We start from the raw sequence: 20848 nt of genomic DNA, 5'->3' as shown, positions 1-20848 counted from the left end.
TATATATAAAGATTCAGTTGTAGATGTAACTGGTTAATGAAGGAAAGAGGACTGAAATATTTTTAAATACTTAGAATATAAAACCAAAAAAGAAAAGACCTCTTGTCAATGGGAACTTCACTGATTGACATTTTACTGTACTGATCGTGCTGTTGGTTAAAAATCTATAGTAGGTGTGTGGCTATTTATTTTTTGCTTAACGCTATCTAAAATTCCAACCTGCGCTCTTGAACTTAGTAGTACATAAGGCAGCTAATCATCATCTACTTATTGTTTTGTTTACTTTTTAAAATGTGTCTAAACATCATAACATACTATGTTTAGATGGAACTTACACTGTAATTTTGTTGTCTGTGTAGAACAGGCAGTAATAATTGAAATTCCTAAGCATATAATTTTAGTTCTTTGTTTTGCCTTCTACCCCAGTGTAGTCTTTAGTCCAGAAAGAGTGATTTTGACCTTTCTGCTTTTACTCTTACAAGCAAGCATGGCTTAAGTTGTCATTTTGGTTGTGTTCTCCAGGCATGTTCACCAGATTGACGCAGTGCTGCTGTCGCACCCAGACCCTCTCCATCTCGGGGCCCTCCCTTATGCTGTGGGAAAGTTGGGTCTGAACTGCGCTATCTACGCAACCATTCCTGTTTATAAAATGGGGCAGATGTTCATGTATGATCTTTATCAGGTAATTTAAACAATGAAGGAAAAATATCATACATTGTCAGTGATGATTTTTAACCTTTCATTTGTACCTTTCTTTTAGTCTCGACACAATACAGAGGATTTTACCCTCTTTACATTAGATGATGTGGATGCAGCCTTTGATAAAATACAGCAGCTAAAATTCTCTCAAATTGTGAATTTGAAAGGTAAAAAAATGTTTCTCTAAAAAATAATTGAAGTACACATTTCTGTAATAATGAGGTTTTTAAAAAATTATTTATGTGTGTGTGTGTGTGTGTGGCCAGCTCAGCCCACCAGGGGGCAGGGCTGGCTGGCATGAGGTGCTGGGGGATTGAACACGGTCCCTGTGCTTTGGTAAGCTTGTTCTAATTGGGTGCCTTAGCCCACTGAGCCATCTCACCAGCCCATGTAATAATGAGTTTTGTTTTGTTTGTGGTGCTAAGAATGGAGCCCAGGGTCTCGCACGGCCTAGGCAAGCACTGCCACGGACCCACATTCTCAGTCTAGACTAGTAGAATGTAAGCTCCTAACAAATACTCAGGAGAATCACAATAAAACTTATTGACACTATTGTCTGAGAATAAAAATTGCCCTTTCTGCCTTCAATCTGAACTTTAAGGTTGGTTTTTTTTTTTTTTTTGAGACAGGGTCTCACTCTGTAGGTGAGGCTTTCTAAGGTCTTGTAGCTTAACAACAATGAGCTTGCAACAATCCTGCCTCAGCCTGCCAACAGCTGGGATTACAGTTATGCACCATCAGGCCTGGCCTTTAAAAATATTCTAGATTAAATACTAACAAAATTTTGACAGCTTGCAATTTTTGTTATTTAACTTGGGAAACACTTATTTTAATTTTTGTTATGTAGACTAAATCAAGGTAGAGGGTGTAGATCCTGCTCCTGGGAGCTTACATTAAATTCAAGAGACAAAGTAGCACAGGTGTCTAAATGAACTAATTGAAGTAAACGAAGTGCTGTGATAACAGAGTAGAAAATTACTAAATTCTAATATTGGATATTAGGAAGATATTAGGTCAAGATATATATTAATCATACATTGAGTATATGTATCATCTGCAGGTGAAATGCAGTAGAGATTTTCTTAAAAATGAACTCTAGCTTTGAAAATACGGTACAAATGACTTTTTCTTTTTTTGTAAATAATGGACTCTGGAGAATCAGGAAGTAGCAGTGGTCTCAGTACTTTTGTTTGTCATTCGTATTTAGCTTTTCTATAGGAATAAATTCTTTACCCTAGGGAGATCTGAATTGAATTGTTTTTCTATTAGTTTAGATGTGAGAAAAAATGGAAACACTTGCTAATATAAATGTTAACATTTAGAGCTGGTATAACTCAGTTCTAGAGTGCTTGCCTTGCACGTGTGAGGCTGAGGGTTCAGTGACTCATCACTCACACACAAAAGATGAATTTGCTAGTCCATACTCTCACTTAATATTAAAAGTTCAATCTCTAGCTTTCTACTTATAAAAACAATTATCTCTGCAAGAATACATAATAAAATTGCAAGTGTTTGTCTCCATCGAAGGAGTATAGTAGCTGAGGAGAGGAGTATGAGACGTGCTTTCCAGTGTATGCATTTATATTTCTGAATTTATATCATTCCATATGTTACCTCAATTGGGCTTTGAAATATAACCTTTTTATAGAGCTGGGAAAGAAACTTGAATATTGTTATTATCTTGTTGATATAGGTAAAGGACATGGCTTGTCCATTACACCTCTGCCAGCTGGGCATATGATAGGTGGAACAATATGGAAGATAGTGAAAGATGGAGAAGAAGAAATTGTTTATGCAGTTGACTTCAACCACAAGAGGGAGATGTAGGTATATGAAGACAAAAGCTAGTAGTTACAATTTTACATATTTCATTTTGCATTGATTAACATTACTATAAATTTTTTGATATTCAGTCTCGTATGGGCTTTTGTTATGTTTGTATAGTAAGTTGGAAGCTTGCATCAGATTACAGTTTTTGCAAGATCTTTATATTAAATATTTAAGATTAATAGATTGAATTTAAACTTACAGATTAACAAGGACAAATGAGATTTGAGTAAGTGGTGAATATAACCATTTTTGGAAATTTTTAAATTTCTTTACAATGTAATAATAAATTTCAGATGAATTAGAATTAACTAGAAAAAGAATCAATATTGGTGGTCTTTGATTTGGAAGAATTTGCAAGCATAAAGATAATGGACCAAAAAAAAAAAAAAAAAGATAATGGACCAATTTACAAAGGAAAAGTCTGATAGATTAGATTTTAAACTGTCTAAAAAATATAAGCTAAGTTACAAAACCAATTAAAAATAGGGGAAATATTTGCTTGTTGGCCAAAAAAACTTATGTAACAAAGTAAAAAAAAAAAAAAAAAGAAAAGAAATGTAATTATTTATAATATTTATTTAGTAGATTACAATTTTTAAATGGAAGCCTTTTGGGAAATATTGTATGAGTTGATAAGTCTTCCTGTTTGAACCTTTCTGGGAAAGGGTAAGTAATGAGCAATTTAACAACACTTGCATAGTTTAATATATCATTTCTAAGGGCCAGGGACATAGTTGAGTGGCATAAGCGCCTGCCTGGCAAGCGCAAAGTCCTGAGTTTGATCCCTGGGATGGCAAAAATAAAATAAATGTAAATAAAATTAAAAAGTAAAAAAGTCATTTCTAGGAAAGCCACCCAAAGAAATGTTCAGAAATGCAGCCGAAGCTTTTTTAAAAATGCTCGTTAAAGATTGTGATGGCAAAAACATGACTTAAATATAAATGAAAGGGTCAAATAAATACAATACAGACATGATAGGAAGCTTTTACAAGTGATAAAAACTGATTTAGGAAATAATTTTAATGTCATGCTTGTAATCCCAGCACTGAGGGTGCTGAGGCAGGAAGATCACCTTGAGGTCAAGACCAGCCTGGGTGACATAGTGAGACCCTATCTCAGAAAAAGCCACCTAGACTATAGAAATAGAACTGGGGTATCTACTTTTTCTTCATATTGAGGTCCTATAGATTGAACCAAGGAGTTTATGTCTAGGTAAGCGCTCTAACACTGAGCTATGTCCCCAAACTTGCTTTCCTCCTGCCTCAGCCTCCTGATTACAGATGTGTACCACTGTGACCAGTAGGATATCCACTTCTTAAAAATAAATATATATATGTATGTGTGTGTGTGTATATATATATATATATACATACACACACACACACACACACACACACACACACACGTAGGCATATAAAAACTTTTATACTTTGTTTTTTGTTGTTTTGGTTTAGTTTGGTTCTAAGATATTTTGCTATGTAGTTTAGGCTGGCCTCGAACTCATGACAGTTGTCGTGCCTCAGCCTCCTGATTGCTGAGACTACAGGCATATACCACCATGCCCAGCCAAAACTTATAATTTGCAGGGTACACTCAAAATATGTCAGTTATTTTGTACTGTGGTGGTCCTCTGGAAGGTTTTTTTTTTCCTCTTTATACATATTTTAAAAAATATACCTGATTTCTTTGAATCATTGAACATAAAATCTTTTATAGTTAGCTGAAGGGAAAAGCCTTAAAAAAAAAGCAGTTGCTTATTTTTTAATGAATAGAACCTATTAATGTTTATTTGAAGTTATCTGAAATATTGTTCTTCTCACTTTAACAGCCACCTAAATGGATGTTCCCTGGAGATGCTGAGCAGACCCTCTCTACTCATCACAGACTCGTTCAACGCTACGTATGTGCAGCCCAGAAGGAAGCAGAGAGATGAGCAGCTTCTGAGTGCGTATTGGCCAGTGTTCTTTTTAAAGAGCCGTGGAAGTGCATAGTGGCATGAAATTCTTTTTGCCATGCTGAACTTGGTCATGAGAACTTAGCTAACTCTAGTAGTTTTGAAGAAAAACATGACCATGTCAATATATTAAATAAGAGGATGTAAAGATTGACTTCTTCCTACTGTTCCACACATAGCTAACTCTCCCAGGCACCCACTGGTGTTTCTGTATAGTAAGGCTTTATACTTATTAATTAGAAAAACACACTCTAAGGCCTAGAGCGGTCCTAAGCTCAGGGTCTAAGTTCCTTCCTGACATTCACAGGGACCTGGGTTCAATCCCTGATGCGCCAAGCTGGCTTCTTGAGACCAGGCATGGTGGTGCACACCTGTAATCCCAGCACCGGGGAGGCTAAGACTACGAGTCTGTAGGGAGATTCAGTATCAAATAAATAAATACATAAATGATTTTAAAATAGAAAAAAACACTCTAAAAGAAAACTGACAAGATAGACAAAAGGTACACCAAGAGATCATCTGCTGGTTTTGGTGTTGGGTATTTTACACTCCCATTTTGGTTTTTAAAGAGATGTCTCTAAACTATGCTGCTAATTTCTGTTTTGTCTCTAGCTGCTTCACTCCATGTTGTGTTTCATAAGCGGTATGAGATTTCAGCAGGCAGATTGGATTCTTCTGTCAAACATATTAGCGACCACTTTCAATATTTACTCCAAGTGTAATTTGTATATTGTGGGGTTATACAGTAACTTGAAGTTTCTCAGTTCATGTTTTTTTGTTTGTTTCTGTTAGTTTGCTTTTTACCAATTATTTCCAAGTAGACTTTCATGTAGAGCAAATAAGTCTGTGAAGGTTAAAAATTTATATACATATAAAAATTTTATACTTTGTGTTTTGTTATTGTTGTTTTGATTTGGTTTTGGAAGAAAATGTGATCTGCAACTTATCCTGTGGGTGTACATACAAAATATGTGTTCTCCATATTATGTATATACGTGCATATTTGTGTGTGTGTATGTATATAGATAGATATATAGATATACACACATATATATACATATACATATACATATATATAATAAATTTTGGGATTAATAAATGTCACTGAGGTGGACAAGTGAATACAGGGTGGCTTAGAAGCCCCCATGCCTATTGAATTAGACCTGGTCAGTTTCCCAGTGAAATTTTTTTTCTTTTTTCTTTTTTTTTGGAGACACGGTCTTTTTCTTTCTTTTTTGGTGGTACAGGAATCCAACTCGACCTTGCGCTTGCCAGGCAAGCACTTATTCCACTGAGCTATCTCGCCAGCCCTAGAGACAGGGTCTTGAACTTACTATATAGTGTAAGCCAGTCCCCCATTGGTTTCCTCTTGCTTCAGTCTCTTGAATGCTGGGATTACAGGCATGTGCCACCACACCTGACCCAAATACCATTTTCTATGTATGTTTGATGTCAGAGAGTTGGAAACTGCTGGTTTATAATATTTAAATGAAAATTTGAGAGTTAACAGCTTAGTTTTGACCTCTAATGAAGCTATACTTGAGAAAATTAGAAGTTACGCTGAGCTAAACAAAACTTTTCATTTTGTATCAGGTCTAGTGATTGCTTACTTATAAATATCTAGTCTGCATTGTAAAAACGGGGAGACAACATTGTCTTTAATTTTATAGTCGAGTATTGTTTTGTTCTATAGGAATTTTATATTCTTGTTTTTTAGCAAACGTCCTGGAAACCCTTCGAGCTGACGGAAATGTGTTAATAGCAGTGGATACTGCAGGCAGAGTTTTAGAGCTTGCTCAGCTTCTGGATCAGATTTGGAGAACTAAAGATGCAGGACTGGGTGTTTACTCACTGGCGCTGCTAAATAATGTCAGTTATAATGTGGTGGAGTTTTCTAAATCACAGGTTGGTTTTTACTGTATCATTTGCAATAATGAAGTTTGCCAGTGATCTTATGAAATTAGTATCTTCATTGCCTTTTGGATATTATTTTTCTGAAGAGGTTGATAGTAGCTAACATTATTTACTGTCTTGTACTGTTTACATAATTACTTAATCTATATATACCCTATGAGATAGTTTCTATTTTTGTTTGCATTTCACAGATTGAACAGGTTGTTTCTCTTCTCATTCTTATTCTTTTTTTATGTGTTTGGTATAGGGTCTCACTACGCAGCTTGGACTTGTAGTGATTCTCCTGTTTTCACCCTCCCCAGCGCTGGTATTACAGACATGCACCACCGCTCGTGTGGTTTCAGTGGGCGGCTCAGCACACCCAGGGGCGGGGCTTGTGCAGCATGTGGTGCCAGGGATTGAACCCCAGTCTCCGTGCTTGCCTAAGCAGGCACTTGATAGACTAGTCCACTGGTCTATCTGGCCGGCCCTCTCTTCTATTCGTGGTAGCCCAATTTATAAAACGAGGACAAAAATAGAACCAACTGGATAGGATATAAATGTTAGGATTCATTATTGTTTCTTTTGTGTAAACTCTCTGTCTTGAAATAACGATCTCTAGGGAAGGATATTTATTTAGAACTTACTGCTTTCTCAAAAAGGTGACTTATAATCAACTAATAATTAAAATCACTGAGAAATTGGATTTTTAGGATCAGAACTGGAGTGGGAGAACTTAATTGGGAAAGAGAATGAGAAAGTTGCTGCTTCAGAAGAGTGAAGACTTCAGTAATAGTGGGGAAAAGTCTTGAGATAGAATTTGAACTCTTTGACTATTGTAGGATCCATTGAAGTTATCGTATTTTCTAATCTCTCTTATCTTTTTCCCCATATTAGGTAGAATGGATGAGTGATAAATTGATGAGATGTTTCGAAGACAAAAGGAATAACCCATTTCAGTTTCGCCATCTTTCATTATGCCATGGTCTTTCTGACTTGGCTCGAGTACCCAGCCCCAAGGTTGTCCTTGCCAGCCAGCCTGACCTGGAGTGTGGATTTTCAAGAGATCTCTTTATTCAGTGGTGTCAGGACCCTAAAAACTCAATCATTCTAACTTACAGAACTACTCCTGGGACTTTAGCACGTTTCCTAATTGATAATCCTTCTGAAAAAATTACAGAAATAGAGGTAAGCACTTGTATGCAGACTTTATCATAGAACTGTTTTGGTAGTATGTTATTTAAAAATTAAAGTTTAGGGCTGGTGAGATGGCTCAGTGGTCTAAAGTACCTACTTAGAACAAGCTCAGCAAAGCACGGGGACTGTGGTTCAATCCCCCAGCACCACATGCCAGCCAGCCCCGCCCCCTGGTGGGCTGAGCTGGCCACACACACACACACACACACACACACACACACACAAATAAATAAAATTTTAAAAAAATTAAAAAGTTTAAAAATAAAACTTAAAGTTGCCATATTAACAGTAACAGAGAGCATTTAAAGCAAAAATTCAGAACTCTTAGCTAGAGATTCTTGTTCTGGAACTCTCACTGTGCTCCAGGGAACCTCACCTTTAGGGAGTATGTCTGTGTTCACTGTGTTCTCAGTATCTGCAAAGTTCCTCTTCAGCCTTTTCCGTAGTTGAAATCGGGCTGTTCCCTAATCATATTTGTCTTTTCAATTAGAACTCTTTTCTTTTTCTCTCTTTTTTTTTTTTTTTTTACTTTGGGTGGAGTTGGTAGCTGTGCTTGTTGTGTATTGCGGCTTTCCAGCCTTTTTGTTTCCCTTTGCAGTTCATGCCATCAGGTTGATGACTTGCTCCATGTTTCAGACATTTATTAATCTCTTGGTCCTTGTGTGTCATTCATCATGACTTTAGTTTCTGGTTCACAGTTCTTGCCCACCCATATCCTGGACTTTTCTTGCCAATGTTAGCATCTGTATGCATGCCCTGCCTGGTTCCTTGGTCTTCTCGAATCCTCAGCACCTTATTCCTCATGTTCTTTTCCTTACTCTGCCTCAGACATCTATTCCCAGTGTTATGCTGCTGCCATCCATATCTTCACTTCAGACTCTGACCTTACAGCTGACTTTTTCTACAACTTCAGTACCAGTAGGACTTCCATCCCTTTGGGCCTTTCAGTGCATCAACTTCCTTTGTTCCTCACCCTTGTAGCTTAAAGTCATTAATTTTTGACTGCTAGCTTTGTCAACACCTTTAGCTCTCCTCTCCTTCATTTTATTTTACTCACCTGGCAAAACCTTGACCCTAGTTAAACCATTTGCCCAATCTGTGCTTTATGTCACTGGAGTTAGACACAACCCTGTGGGTAGGTTCCCGTTCACTTTCAAGACCTCATATTTCAAAAGGTCACTCAACATTGATAAGATTTCACATTCTCCAGTAATGCAGTTTTCTGTCTTCTTACTCAAACATCCTATGGCTCACTCAGCCTTGCCTGTAGCATATAACTTGTCACAGATATAATGGAGAGAGTAGAATTAGACAGGGATTCCTTTAGGTTACTAGTACAAAATACACTAACCTGTTTGTGCATCTTCACGTCCTCCTTCATCTCCTTGATGAGAGCAAGACAATTTGCCAAATGACCAAGATGCTAAAAACTTCTATGCTTAATAACCCAACTATCACATCTACTAATTTTCCAGAATTGGTATTACTGACTAAAGTTTATAGCAGTTGATAGTGGTTGAGATAGTTAATAACTGCTAAGGTTGGACACTGTTATAGATTACTGCTTTTCATTAAGTCTTCATGGCAACCATTTAAAGAAATGTTTAGTTTGTTAAAAGTTAAGTGGTATCTTTATACTCTGGTTTCTCTTCAGATTGTATAAAAGTTAAGTGGTATCTTTATCTTACGTAACTCTAGTTAGGCTAAAGAAATGGGTTGGGTGTGATAACATATACTGGTAATCCTGGCACCAGGAGGTTGGGCCAGGATGATTATGATTTAGACGCTAGGCTAGGCTAGGCTAGGCTAGGCACCTAAGCAATTTAGCAAGACCCTATCTCTAAAACTTGTGCTCCGGGGCTGGAGAGATGGCTCAGTGGTCTAAAGCACCTACTTGAAACAAGCTTGGCAAAGCATAGGGACCTCGGTTCGATCCTCCAGCACCACATGCCAGCCAGCCCCGCCCCCTGGTGGGCTGAGCTGGCCACACACACACACACAATAAATAAATGTAATAAATAAAAATAAATAAATATTTAAAAAAAAAACTTAAAAAAAATAAATAAATAAAAAATAAAATAAAACTTGTGCTCCTTTCAGCAGTGCATATACTAAAATTGGAAAAGAAAAAAAAGGGGGGGGCAGTGGAGCAATTGCTTATCATATGAAAGACTCTGTGTTTAATCCCCAGTAAAATAAAAGGGCGTAGTATTATTAACTAAAATCTGCTGTATGCTCACTGTTAATACAGAATTGTTTGGTGAGGATTCAGAGCAAGCACATCAGAGTAAAATACTGTCTTGAGTTATTTAATAGCTTAGAAATACCAAATTAAAAGAACTCAGAAGTACTTGGAACAGTTTCCTGAGATATGAAAAATTGAATTTAAAATTTTAATTACTAGAAATTCAATTAAGGCTGATATGCCATTTGAAGAATTAATAAAAGAATATTAGGAGTTTGAAGAAATAGGCAATGATATGCAGAAGAGTATCAAGCAACTGAAACATGAACTGTCAGATCTGTTTACAAAATATGCTTACTGTTTAGGACTGTTTCCCTGCATGCCTTTTTAGAGCTATTTCTCTGCAGTTATCCATCCTTTCCTCATCATCTATTGTCTTTCTCTTTACTTGATCACACTCCAATTTTTATTCTACTCTCTCCCCTTCAAACTTTTTTAAAAAGGTTTACTTGTCTGTCTGTCTGTCAAAACAGTGTCTTGTTATATAGTTTGGGCTGGCCTTAAACTCATTGTGTAGCCAAGGCTCATCTCAGACTCACAATAATCCTTCTGCCTCAGCCTCCCAAGTGCTAGGATCAGAGGCATGCACAATTATGTCCAGTTCAACCTCCTTATTGTCTGTCTATCTTATGGAAATGGCAGCCCTTGCCACACACTAACTCAAGTCAAAAATTTAGAACATCAACAGCGTTCACTGAAGTATGTATTCAAAAGTATTTACCAGGGCCAGTGAGATAGCTTAGTGGACTAAGTGCCTGCTTAGGCAAGTGCAGGGCCTGGGGATCAATCCTTGGCCAGCCCTGCCCCCGGGTGTGCTGAGCAAGCCATCAAGACTGGGTGTGGTGGTGCATGCCTAAAATCCCAGCATTGGGGAGGCTGAAAACAGGAGGATCACTCGAGTCCTAGCTGTGTAGTGAGGTCCTGTTCCAAACTACGTTTTTGTTTTTGTTTTTTTATTTTTTTTAAGTATTTACCGTAAGTATAGCATGTGATGAATTTACACATCGTGAAGATACCTGCCTAGTCTGCATCCAGTCAAGAATTAGGATATTGATGAAAAATACCTGTTCCATGTTATGCCTAAGATGTTTGATATTCAGACAGATAGTGAGGTTAAGCTTAACAGCCTAGGTTGTATGGTAATAACAATATGCTTCTCTTCTGGAGAGTTAACAACCTAAGTTTGCAGACCAAAATTAGAGAAAAAGGAGGGCTGCAAGGAAAGCCAACATTTTGGCCCTAGCCTTCCAAGGTCAATTAAGACTCAGGACATATAAGAACTTGTACTGTAACATCATGTAACTCAGTAGTGTCCCAAATTTTCTGATCAAGGAGATTATGGGGCCAAAGAGGAAAGTGATCAATGATGTAGAGTGTGCCTAAGGAGAGTCACATGGAGAGAAAACATTCTCTCAGGCTTTCACAGAGAGCACATTGGTCAGGCAATGGCCATGACTCATCTACATAGCTGACACTGACAAAGGATCTACAATCTGAGGTACAGGATCTCAGGATAAATCCTGAGGGGATTTCACTGACCTTATCAGATCCAAAAGCTACAACTCTTGTTGCATAGGTCTTGCTTTATCTTGGTCTTAACCATCCAGCAGAAAAGTATAAAAGCGAAGTATAAGAAGTAAAGCCATGTTGTTATGTTGAGCTGTAGGGGACTCAGGTCAACAATTTCTGACATTGCCAGTCAAGCGGAAGACCCAATACTATTATGGATTACTGGACTCTTAGGATATTTTGCTGAGTTAACACACCTATAATCAAAGGATGGAACTAAACAAAAAAGGGGATATATAAATGAATGTCCAGTTTGTATCTGTGTATTCAAAATGGTTAGGATAGGTATATAGTTACATTCTCTTAATGAATAGAGGGATTTGTTGTAATAGTGTTTGTAAACAGGATATCATGTCTGTATCTTGTACAACAAATAACCACTAGGAAGACAGTATGCAATGTGTTAATTATTGAAACTGTCCTACCAATTTGATTTGAAACTGTCTCATTGCTCATTGTCTCTCAATGAAATTATGGGGGGGAAAAAAAGAATTAGGATATTATCAGCTCTCCACACAACTCCTTCCTGAACCTCTGTGTCCCCTCCAAGCTAACCACTGCACAGATCATTGCCACTTTTTTTGATGCTACTGGGGACTGAACCCAGGACTTCACACATGCCAGGTAAGCACTGAGTTGCATTCCCAGACTTTACGACATTTTGAACTCTTTTCTATCCATACCTAGTCCATCCACAAGAGCACTCCCCTACAAAACTACTACACAGTAAAGCCAGGAGATAAGCATCAGTAGTATACTATCATTTCACTCCCTCACCCTACTCGGCTTTGTCTTTCCCCTTTTTTGTCTCAGTTCCCATCCAGGAATACGTGTTGGGTTAAATTGGTATGACTGTTGACATTTTTGAGGCATGTGTGTGGGTGTGACTGTGGGTGTGGGTGGGAGGGTGAGTGTCCCAGTACAGGTATCTTTTTGGTTTTGAGACAGGGTCTCACTGTATAGTCCAAGCTGGACTTATGGTACTCCTGCCTCGGCCCCTCCAAATGCTTGGATTATAGTATGTGCCACCACAGCTGGTAGTCTTTTTTTTTTTTTTTTAGACAAGGTTTCACTGTGCAGTTCTATCTGGCCTTGAACTCACTTTGTAGCACAGGCTTGCCTGGAACTCCCAGCAATCCTCCTGCCTCAGCCTCCAACTACTGGGATTACGGGCATGTGCCACTATGTATTTTTTTAAAGTCCAAATTAACTATGTATTCTAAAGCTTGTTCTTCTTACTAGAGTCTTTCTTGAAGAGTGAATGTATGCATACTGTCTTCCTAGTGGTTATTTGCTGTACAAGATGCAGACATGATATCCTATTTACATAGTATTTGGTATATTGTGAACAAATGTTTTTGCAATAAACAAATGGATTCTTTTTAGTAACTTCACACATCGTATACATGTACTCTGGTTATTTAATCTGGTGGACCTTAAGGAATTCCTCAGAGCTTTTCAGGGAGTCCCTAAGACCAGAACTCTCTTTCATAGTAGTATTAATATATTGCTTGTTTATTCACTGTGTCGTATTCATGCTGATGAGCAAAATCAATGGTGTGAGAAGTGCTGGTGTCTTAGAATACTTAAGGCAGGGGCGCTGTATGTGCTGGGCTGGAAATCGCTGTATCTGTTTACCACCCCAGGCACTTGTAGTTAAGAAAAATGCCAGTTCAGTGAAAGAATGTCCTTGACAGAACAGTTAGAGTCACTACTGCTACTCCACCTGTTTAGTCATTTTAAAAATAATTTTAGTGATGAGAAATGTGCATAAAGCATTTGCATTGCATACTAAGGCACCATGGTTATTTCCAGTAAAAGAGACTTGAGTGATTGCTTGTGGGTTAAACCAGCTGCTTTGTTTTTGAAGCACCATTTTTCCTTGAAATAATGATTGTTCATTTTTGAGTGTTTGAATGATCTTTTCTTAAAAATTAAAAACTTAAGCCTGTTATTAAAGGGAAGGTTATTAACGTTTGTTGCCTATGTCTGATAAAATTTTTAATTTAAAAATTTTAACTTTCAAGTGAAAATTAAAAATTTTGGGAGACTGAAGGAATTTTGGAAATACACAAACTGTGACATGGATAGCTAAAAAGATTTCTGATATTTGTGAATGCAATTTTTACAAATCTTATTTATGAGATCTGTGTAATTTGGTGAATGGGTATTTCTGAATAACTATTGCATGCTGTTATAAAATATTGTGTAAATAAAAGATCCATTCAGAGCACAAGATACATCAATAAATCTTAATTTAGCAGAACACAAAATATTATGGTACGATTTCAGTCCACATAATAGCTAATTTTTAAGAAAGTACCACTCTTTAGACAGACGTAGTGTCCCAAGCCTGTAATCGCAGCACTGTGGGAAGTTCATTTTAACAATTTGGTGAGACCTTGTTTCCAAATATAAAAGAATTGGGAGCATAGCTCAGGGGAAAGGGCTGCTGCAGTCCCTAGACCTGTGCATGTGCACACATACACGCACAGAAATGCCTGCTTTGTGAACTTTCATTTTTGAAAGGGAAATAGCTGTAAAGAAGCTGCTTCTCCTTAGATTATCTTATCTAGATGAGGCCGCATTTTCTTCACGTACTTTAACCAGAGCAACATATTGTAAGGGATGATTTGCAGATTCAGAATCCTGCTGGGCCCTAGAGTGGAGATATAGAAAAATGTACACTAATGCCATACTTTCACTTCTTCTTTTCCCTTGGAAAATATATTTTTGCAAAAATATGTCGATATCTAATGGTTTTATTCTGAAAAACATATTTTTAAAATTTCTGTTGTAACTTTTGTTTTGGTAAATATAACCTACCAGAAAAAGCTCTGGGATTCTCTTTAATTTTTAAGTGTCTAAGGTCATCTACAAATAAAAGTATGAGAATTACTGATTTAATCATTTCATATTGAATCCAAAGTTTTGCCCATTTTTTTACTATTACAAGCATTACTGCACTGTACTTTCTTTTGCACATTTGTGTGATTGTTTCAGTAGAATGAATTCCTAGAAATATAAAAACTGTCAAGTGACATTTTCACTTTTAGATATTAGCAAATTGCATTTAGTGCAGCTGTACTAAATTTTGCACATAATAGGTGAAGTGTCCCCTTTTTGGTTGTAATTATCGTTGCCAATCATGTCAATGAAAATTTTATTTTTTTATATTTTGCATTTTTTCAAGAACTGTAGACTTTTTAATAGATATCTTTCTATGTCTACTAGTTATCCATCTTATTTTATAAATTCATATACTTTGTCCTTTTTGATATATTCTAATTTTGTGAGATTGATTGATTGATTGATTGATTGATTTTTGGTGGAGCCAGGGATTGAACTCAGGCCCTTGTACTTGTCAGGGAAGTGCGTATTCCACTGAGCCATCTCCCCGACCTGATGAAAACACTTTTTTTTTTTTTTTTTTTTGCAGAGCCAGGGATTGAACTCAGGCCCTTGCGCTTGCCAGGCAAGCACTATTCAACTGAGCTATCTCCCCGGCCTTTATGAGATAAATGTCAAGTATTTATTTTATTTGTATTTTTTCACTATTTTATTTGTATCATTGTCCTATCAATTTTTTCCTATCAATAAATTGTCCTATCAATTTTTTCCATAATTTTATTGAGAGACAAATAGCAATGAGACAGTTTCAAATCAAATTGATAGGACAGTTTCAGTAATTAACACATTGCATACTGTCTTCCTAGTGGTTATTTGCTATACAAGATGCAGACATGATATCCTATTTACAAACACTATTAGAACAAATCCCTCTATTCATTAAGAGAATGTAACTATATATCTATCCTAACCACTTTGAATACACAGATAGAAACTGTACATTCATTTATATATCCCCTTTTTTGTTTAGTTCCATCATTTGAATATTATAGGTGTATTAACTCAGCAAAATATTCTAAAAGAGTCCAGTAATAGTATTGGGTCTTCCGTTTGACTGGCAATGTCAGAAATTGTTGGCCTGAGTCCCCTACAGCTCAACATAACAACATGGCTTTACTTCTCATACTTTGTTTTTATACTTTTCTGCTGGATGGTTAAGACCAAGATAAAGCAAGACCTATGCAACAAGAGTTGTAGCTTTTGGATCTGATAAGGTCAGTGAAATCCCCTCAGGATTTATCCTGAGATCCTGTACCTCAGATTGTAGATCCTTTGTCAGTGTCAGCCATGTAGATGAGTCACGGCCATTGCCTGGCCAATGTGCTCTCTGTGAAAGCCTGAGAGAATGTTTTCTCTCCATGTGACTCTCCTTAGGCATACTCTACATCATTGATCACTTTCCTCTTTGGCCCCATAATCTCCTTGATCAAAAAATTTGGGACACTACCGAGGTACAGGTTCTCATATGTCCTGAGTCTTAATTGACCTTGGAAGGCTAGGGCCAAAATGTTGGCTTTCCTTGTGGCCCTCCTTTTTCTCTAATTTTGGTCTGCAAACTTAGGTTATTAACCCTCCAGAAGAGAAGCTTATTGTTATTACCATACAACTTAGGCTGTTAAGCTTAATCTCACTATCTGTCTGAATATCAAACATCTTAGGCATAACATGGAACAGGTATTTTTCATCAAGTATTGATATGTTGAACTTTAAGTCTCTACAGAATATGATGAAAAAACATTTAAAAAATTAAAATTTAGTTTATTTTTAATGTTGCCTTATACATTTTTTTGATTATGCTTTTGACTTCATAGTTTTATGTTTTATTTGGATAAATTATAAAAGTACTTATCTTCATTTTCTTCAGACTGATACTTTTGAACAGTTTTATTTAAACCCATCCTAGACATATGAGAGCTCAGTTTTAGTTCTAATCTAAGTAGGATCTATGATTACAGGTAATAGAAACTTGATTAATTTTAAAGGGAAATTTAAGATGATGAATTAGTTGTGATATGTCACTGCCTTAACCTCCTAATATTGACATTTTCTTTTGCCCACTGCCTTCTTTAGTTGAGGAAACGTGTGAAGCTTGAAGGAAAAGAACTTGAGGAATACTTGGAAAAAGAGAAACTAAAGAAAGAAGCTGCTAAAAAACTTGAGCAGTCAAAAGAGTAAGTTAGTTTCATATAGATTTTAAGTTTATGTGATTTGAATTTTTGTTTTTTTCAAGACTGGGGATTGAACCCAGGGCTTCATACTGAGCTTCATCCCCAGCTCCACACCCCCTTTTTTTTTTTTTTTTTTTGAACTTTCTGCAAAGCTTTATTCCGGAGGGGCTCAGTCCTTCTTGGCAGCTGCCTTCCTCATGGCGGCCAGCACGTTGCTCAGCTCCTCACGCTTCCTCTTGGCGCGGATGTGCGTCCCCACTCTTTTCTTGATGAACTTGAGGGCGCGCTTGTCCTTGGAGACCTTGAGCAGCTCCATGGCGCGCCGCTCATAGGGGGCGAAGCCGCACACTTCCCGGATCATGTCCCGCACGAACTTGGTGTGTTTGGTGAGACGTCCGCGGCGGCGGCTATGCCTCGGTTTGCTCACATTCTTAGTTACCTTGTGGCCCTTGTTGAGGCCCACGGCCATGGGATAGCGGAGGGCCATGGCTACTCTTTTTCAATGGTTGCTGTCACACACCCCCTTTTTAAAAAAAGTTTTTGACAGTATCTCACTAAGTCTCTAACTTGCCCAGGCTGGGCTCAAACTTGTGATTATTCTACTTTAGCTCCCAGAGTGCTGGGATTAACAGGCATCAGCCACCCTACTCTGTTCATAAGAATGTTTTTCTAAGACCTAAATGTTCAGTTGGAAATACTTAAGTTTTCTTAGAACTTCATTACTTTCGTTACATCTTTCAAATGGCTAAGCTGTTTGTTCATTTCTATGCTGATATTAATCTGCATCTATCAATTGGTAGTTGATGCTGTTTTATAAAATTGATCTAATACTGAATATTGTTATAAGTTGAATTCATATTCAGTTAAGTACTTTGGGTTCATTTGGTAACTTTGAATATTAATTCAGTAATAATTTTATAAATATTAATTTAAAATCTTTTGGAACCTTATGACCTACATTTATTCCACAATCCTCCCAGGGCAGACATAGACTCCAGTGATGAGAGTGATGTCGAGGAAGACATTGACCAGCCATCGGCTCATAAGACAAAGCATGACCTGATGATGAAAGGTGAAGGTAGTCGTAAAGGAAGTTTCTTCAAACAGGCAAAAAAGTCTTACCCTATGTTTCCTGCCCCAGAAGAAAGAATTAAATGGGATGAGTATGGAGAGATTATCAAGTATGTGAGCAAAACAGACTTTTCTTTCTTACAGATTGTAGGTATCAGTGGTGTTACATCAGCTCAGTAAATTTGGTCTTCCATCAGCATGTACTTTGTTAGATTCTGAATAACTTGGCTTGAAAGATGTAGACGACTTGTAATTTGAAACAAAAGAATTGTTGAGGAACACCTAGAAAATTGATATTAAGGGAAATTAATACTTAGTTGTATGAATGGTTTAAAAAGATAAACAAGATTTTTCCTGTGTAAGAAGAGAGATAAGAGACATGTCTTGGAGAAAAACATAGGATAAAGGGAATTTTGGGTTGCAGTTGATTTAGTAGGAAATGGGTTATGATCCAAAAGGTGTACATGTTTTAGGTATAAGAATATGAGTTAGTATGAGTAGAACTGTAGAATATCTATGAAATCTGTACCCACTGTCAGAAAACAGATGAAATCAAGTCTGCTAAATTACAAATTTGAAAACAGTGTTTAGGGTCCCCGTTACTTCCCTGGTAAATGTCAGATGCCTCAGCATAGTATGTGATGCCTTTCATGATCTGGTTTCTTCTTTTCCATTGTTTTTCTCTGTTTATTTCTCTTTGCTTTATGTTTTGTTTTGAGAGGGGATTTTGTGTTGCCCAGGCTGCTCTGGAACTCCTAGACTCTCATGATTTTCCCACCTTAGCCTCTCAAGTATCTAGGATTACACACAAGTGCCACTGTATCTGGCTTAGTTTCTCCATATTTCCTGTACTTTTCTTTGTACTTCTGTAATGCTGTTTGACCATGTAAGTGGACATAGGTCATTCCTGGGTCTAACTAGAAAATTCCATTGTCTACTTGGCTCTCTGAAACAACAGAGAGGAAATGTAACAACATAAAACAACACTAGTACATGGCTTTGTTTCTTTGTTTTTTTGGGGTGTGTGTGTGTGTGCAGAACTAGGGATTGAACTCAGACTCTTGCACTTGCCAGGGAAGTACATATTGCACTGAGCCATCTCCCCAGCCCCAGTTTCTCTGTTTTTTGTGTCCTTTTCTTGTCTCTTCTATAATGCTGTCTTTAGCATGTAGTGGACTTAGGTCATTCCGGGGATTAATGAGGAAAATTCCCTTGTTGACCTGGCCTTCTCAAACAACAGAAAATAACTTGCCACTGATGTTTGCTTGCAGTTCCACTTGATCATTATTTAGCCAGTCTATTTAGTACACAGACAGTTCTTTTGAGCTTTAGTTTCTTTATCTGAAAATGGAGATAAGAATTACATGAGGTTTTTTTGGGGGGGTGGTGGCACTTGCTTTCAAACCCAGGACCTTGTGCATGCTAGGCAGGTGCTTCACCATGAACTACACCCTCATCCCTGAAAATTGTGTTCTTAAGGGATAGAACCTGACATGCAGTAAGTGGCCCTGAAGTGGTTGCTACTGCTGCTGTTATTCTCTAAACTGCAGGTCGAGTCATTGGACGGCAGGGTGAGCACGTGCTGCAGCAGTGTGGGTGCCAGAGAATAGATGCATGGTCTCAGTAGAGTGTACTAGGAAGTGAGGCATAGAAATTGTCAGAGGTTAAAGACAAAATTTTTAAAATAAATTTTTAGTTTTACTTGTAGAGGTCTGATAGTGGAAGTAAAAATGGGGAGATGTGTTAGTAGCACACTGAAACAAAGCTGAAGGCTTATGCGGAAACCAAGGATTTTGTTATCTGTTCTCAAAAATGTGCAAGTGAATCATCTGCTTTCCTTGGACAGAAAGGAAACAGTAGGTCAAAGGACATCAAGGAGTTCTTAGGTGTAGTGTTCTTGGGATTTGGCAAAGGAAACCACAGAAATTGACAGAAAGTATTTATTTGGAAAGAATGCAGTGTCAGACTGTGCTTTTTGTAGGCACTGAGCTCTTTTTTTTTTTTTTTTTGCGGAACCAGGGATTGAACTCAGGCCCTTGCGCTTGCCAGGCAGGTGCTTATTCTACTGAGCCATCTCCCCGCCCATAGGCACTGAGCTCTTGTAATGACCTTTCACCAGTCTTTCACTGGGGACCTTTTATTCATCTACACAGTGTGCATAAGGAACGCCCTTTGGTGGGCAAGAGAAACACAATATATACATCTGGTAATTGATAGTATGAAATCTATTAGCTTGGGATCAAATATATATTTTTGTCTTGAAATTCGTGAGCAGTCTGGAAATGTATGCCACCTACTAGTTATACATCTTATGTAATGTTAGCTTTGCTTCTTACTACTTCTAATTAGAGACTTATTATTTAGACCAGAGGATTTCTTAGTGCCAGAACTTCAAGCTACTGAAGAAGAAAAAAGCAAATTAGAATCTGGTTTGACAAATGGAGATGAGCCTATGGATCAAGATTTGTCTGATGTTCCAACTAAGTGTATTTCTGCAACAGAATCTATTGAAATAAAGTAAGTGGCTTTGCTTTTTATTTGGAAAATAGATTGTAAGATAGAATTTTACATTATTTCAAAGTGAAATTTCTCAATATCCTCTGCTAAGCTAAGCTTGTGCTTTCAAAATTACTTCTTCCATGAAAAGATGTATGAAGTATGGTACTATTTCCTTTTCATTAATGATATTTGATTGTACAAATGATTGCATTAGTAGTGAGAGAGGGAGGGAGATGGACATTACATTTTTTTGCCTTCTCATTAAGTCTTACAGAAGGCAGAAGAGAACAGGGTTTTTTGGTACTGGAATTGAACTCATAACCTCCCACTTGCCAGCAGCGCTGTTCTACTGAGCTAAATCCTCAGCCCAAAAGAGAATAGTGCAGCTTGCAAGTTTTAATTTTTTCTGGCTGACTCCTTGTTTCAAAGAATATGCTTCTTGACTCAAACATGAATAATACCCAAATGCTAGAAAACTTAATTGAAGTTTTTTGTTTTTCTGTGTATTTGGTACAGGGTCTCACTACGAAGCTCGGACTCGTAGTGATCCTACTGTTTTCAGCCTCCCCTGTGCTGTGATTATAGGCATCCACCCCTATGCCTGGACTTGGTCACTGGCCCAGTGCTCTTGGGGCGGGGCCTGTGCGCCATGCAGTACCACGGAACAAACCCCGGTCCCTGCACTTTCCAAAGCAGGCACTCAGTCTGCTGAGCTATCTTGCTGGCCCTAATTGAAGTTTTAATATCTCTATAAAACTTTTTTTTTTTATTTGAGAGAGAGAGAGAGAGAGAGAGAGCGATAGAGAGAGAGAG

At 37.5% G+C, this 20848-nt stretch overlaps 1 protein-coding gene across 2 annotated transcripts in view; it reads left to right on the top strand.

Annotated features, from left to right (window-relative positions):
* The window catches only part of Cpsf2 (cleavage and polyadenylation specific factor 2), a 36893-nt gene that overhangs the window by 9885 nt on the left and 6160 nt on the right, over nt 1-20848 (top strand). For both annotated transcript variants that reach the window (XM_004635161.3, XM_023719688.1), the window contains 9 exons: nt 523-682; nt 761-866; nt 2393-2522; nt 4358-4473; nt 6201-6388; nt 7274-7564; nt 16368-16468; nt 17446-17646; nt 19901-20053. In XM_004635161.3, coding sequence (XP_004635218.1) covers nt 523-682; nt 761-866; nt 2393-2522; nt 4358-4473; nt 6201-6388; nt 7274-7564; nt 16368-16468; nt 17446-17646; nt 19901-20053 — 1446 coding nt within the window. The remainder of the gene's footprint in view (nt 1-522; nt 683-760; nt 867-2392; nt 2523-4357; nt 4474-6200; nt 6389-7273; nt 7565-16367; nt 16469-17445; nt 17647-19900; nt 20054-20848) is intronic.

The sequence above is a fragment of the Octodon degus genome, unplaced genomic scaffold, assembly GCF_000260255.1.
Source record: "Octodon degus isolate 3935 unplaced genomic scaffold, OctDeg1.0 scaffold00070, whole genome shotgun sequence".
Lineage (NCBI taxonomy): Eukaryota > Metazoa > Chordata > Mammalia > Rodentia > Octodontidae > Octodon > Octodon degus.
The sequence above is the reverse complement of the archived record's forward strand: the minus strand, read 5'-3'. Positions and strand labels throughout refer to the sequence as shown.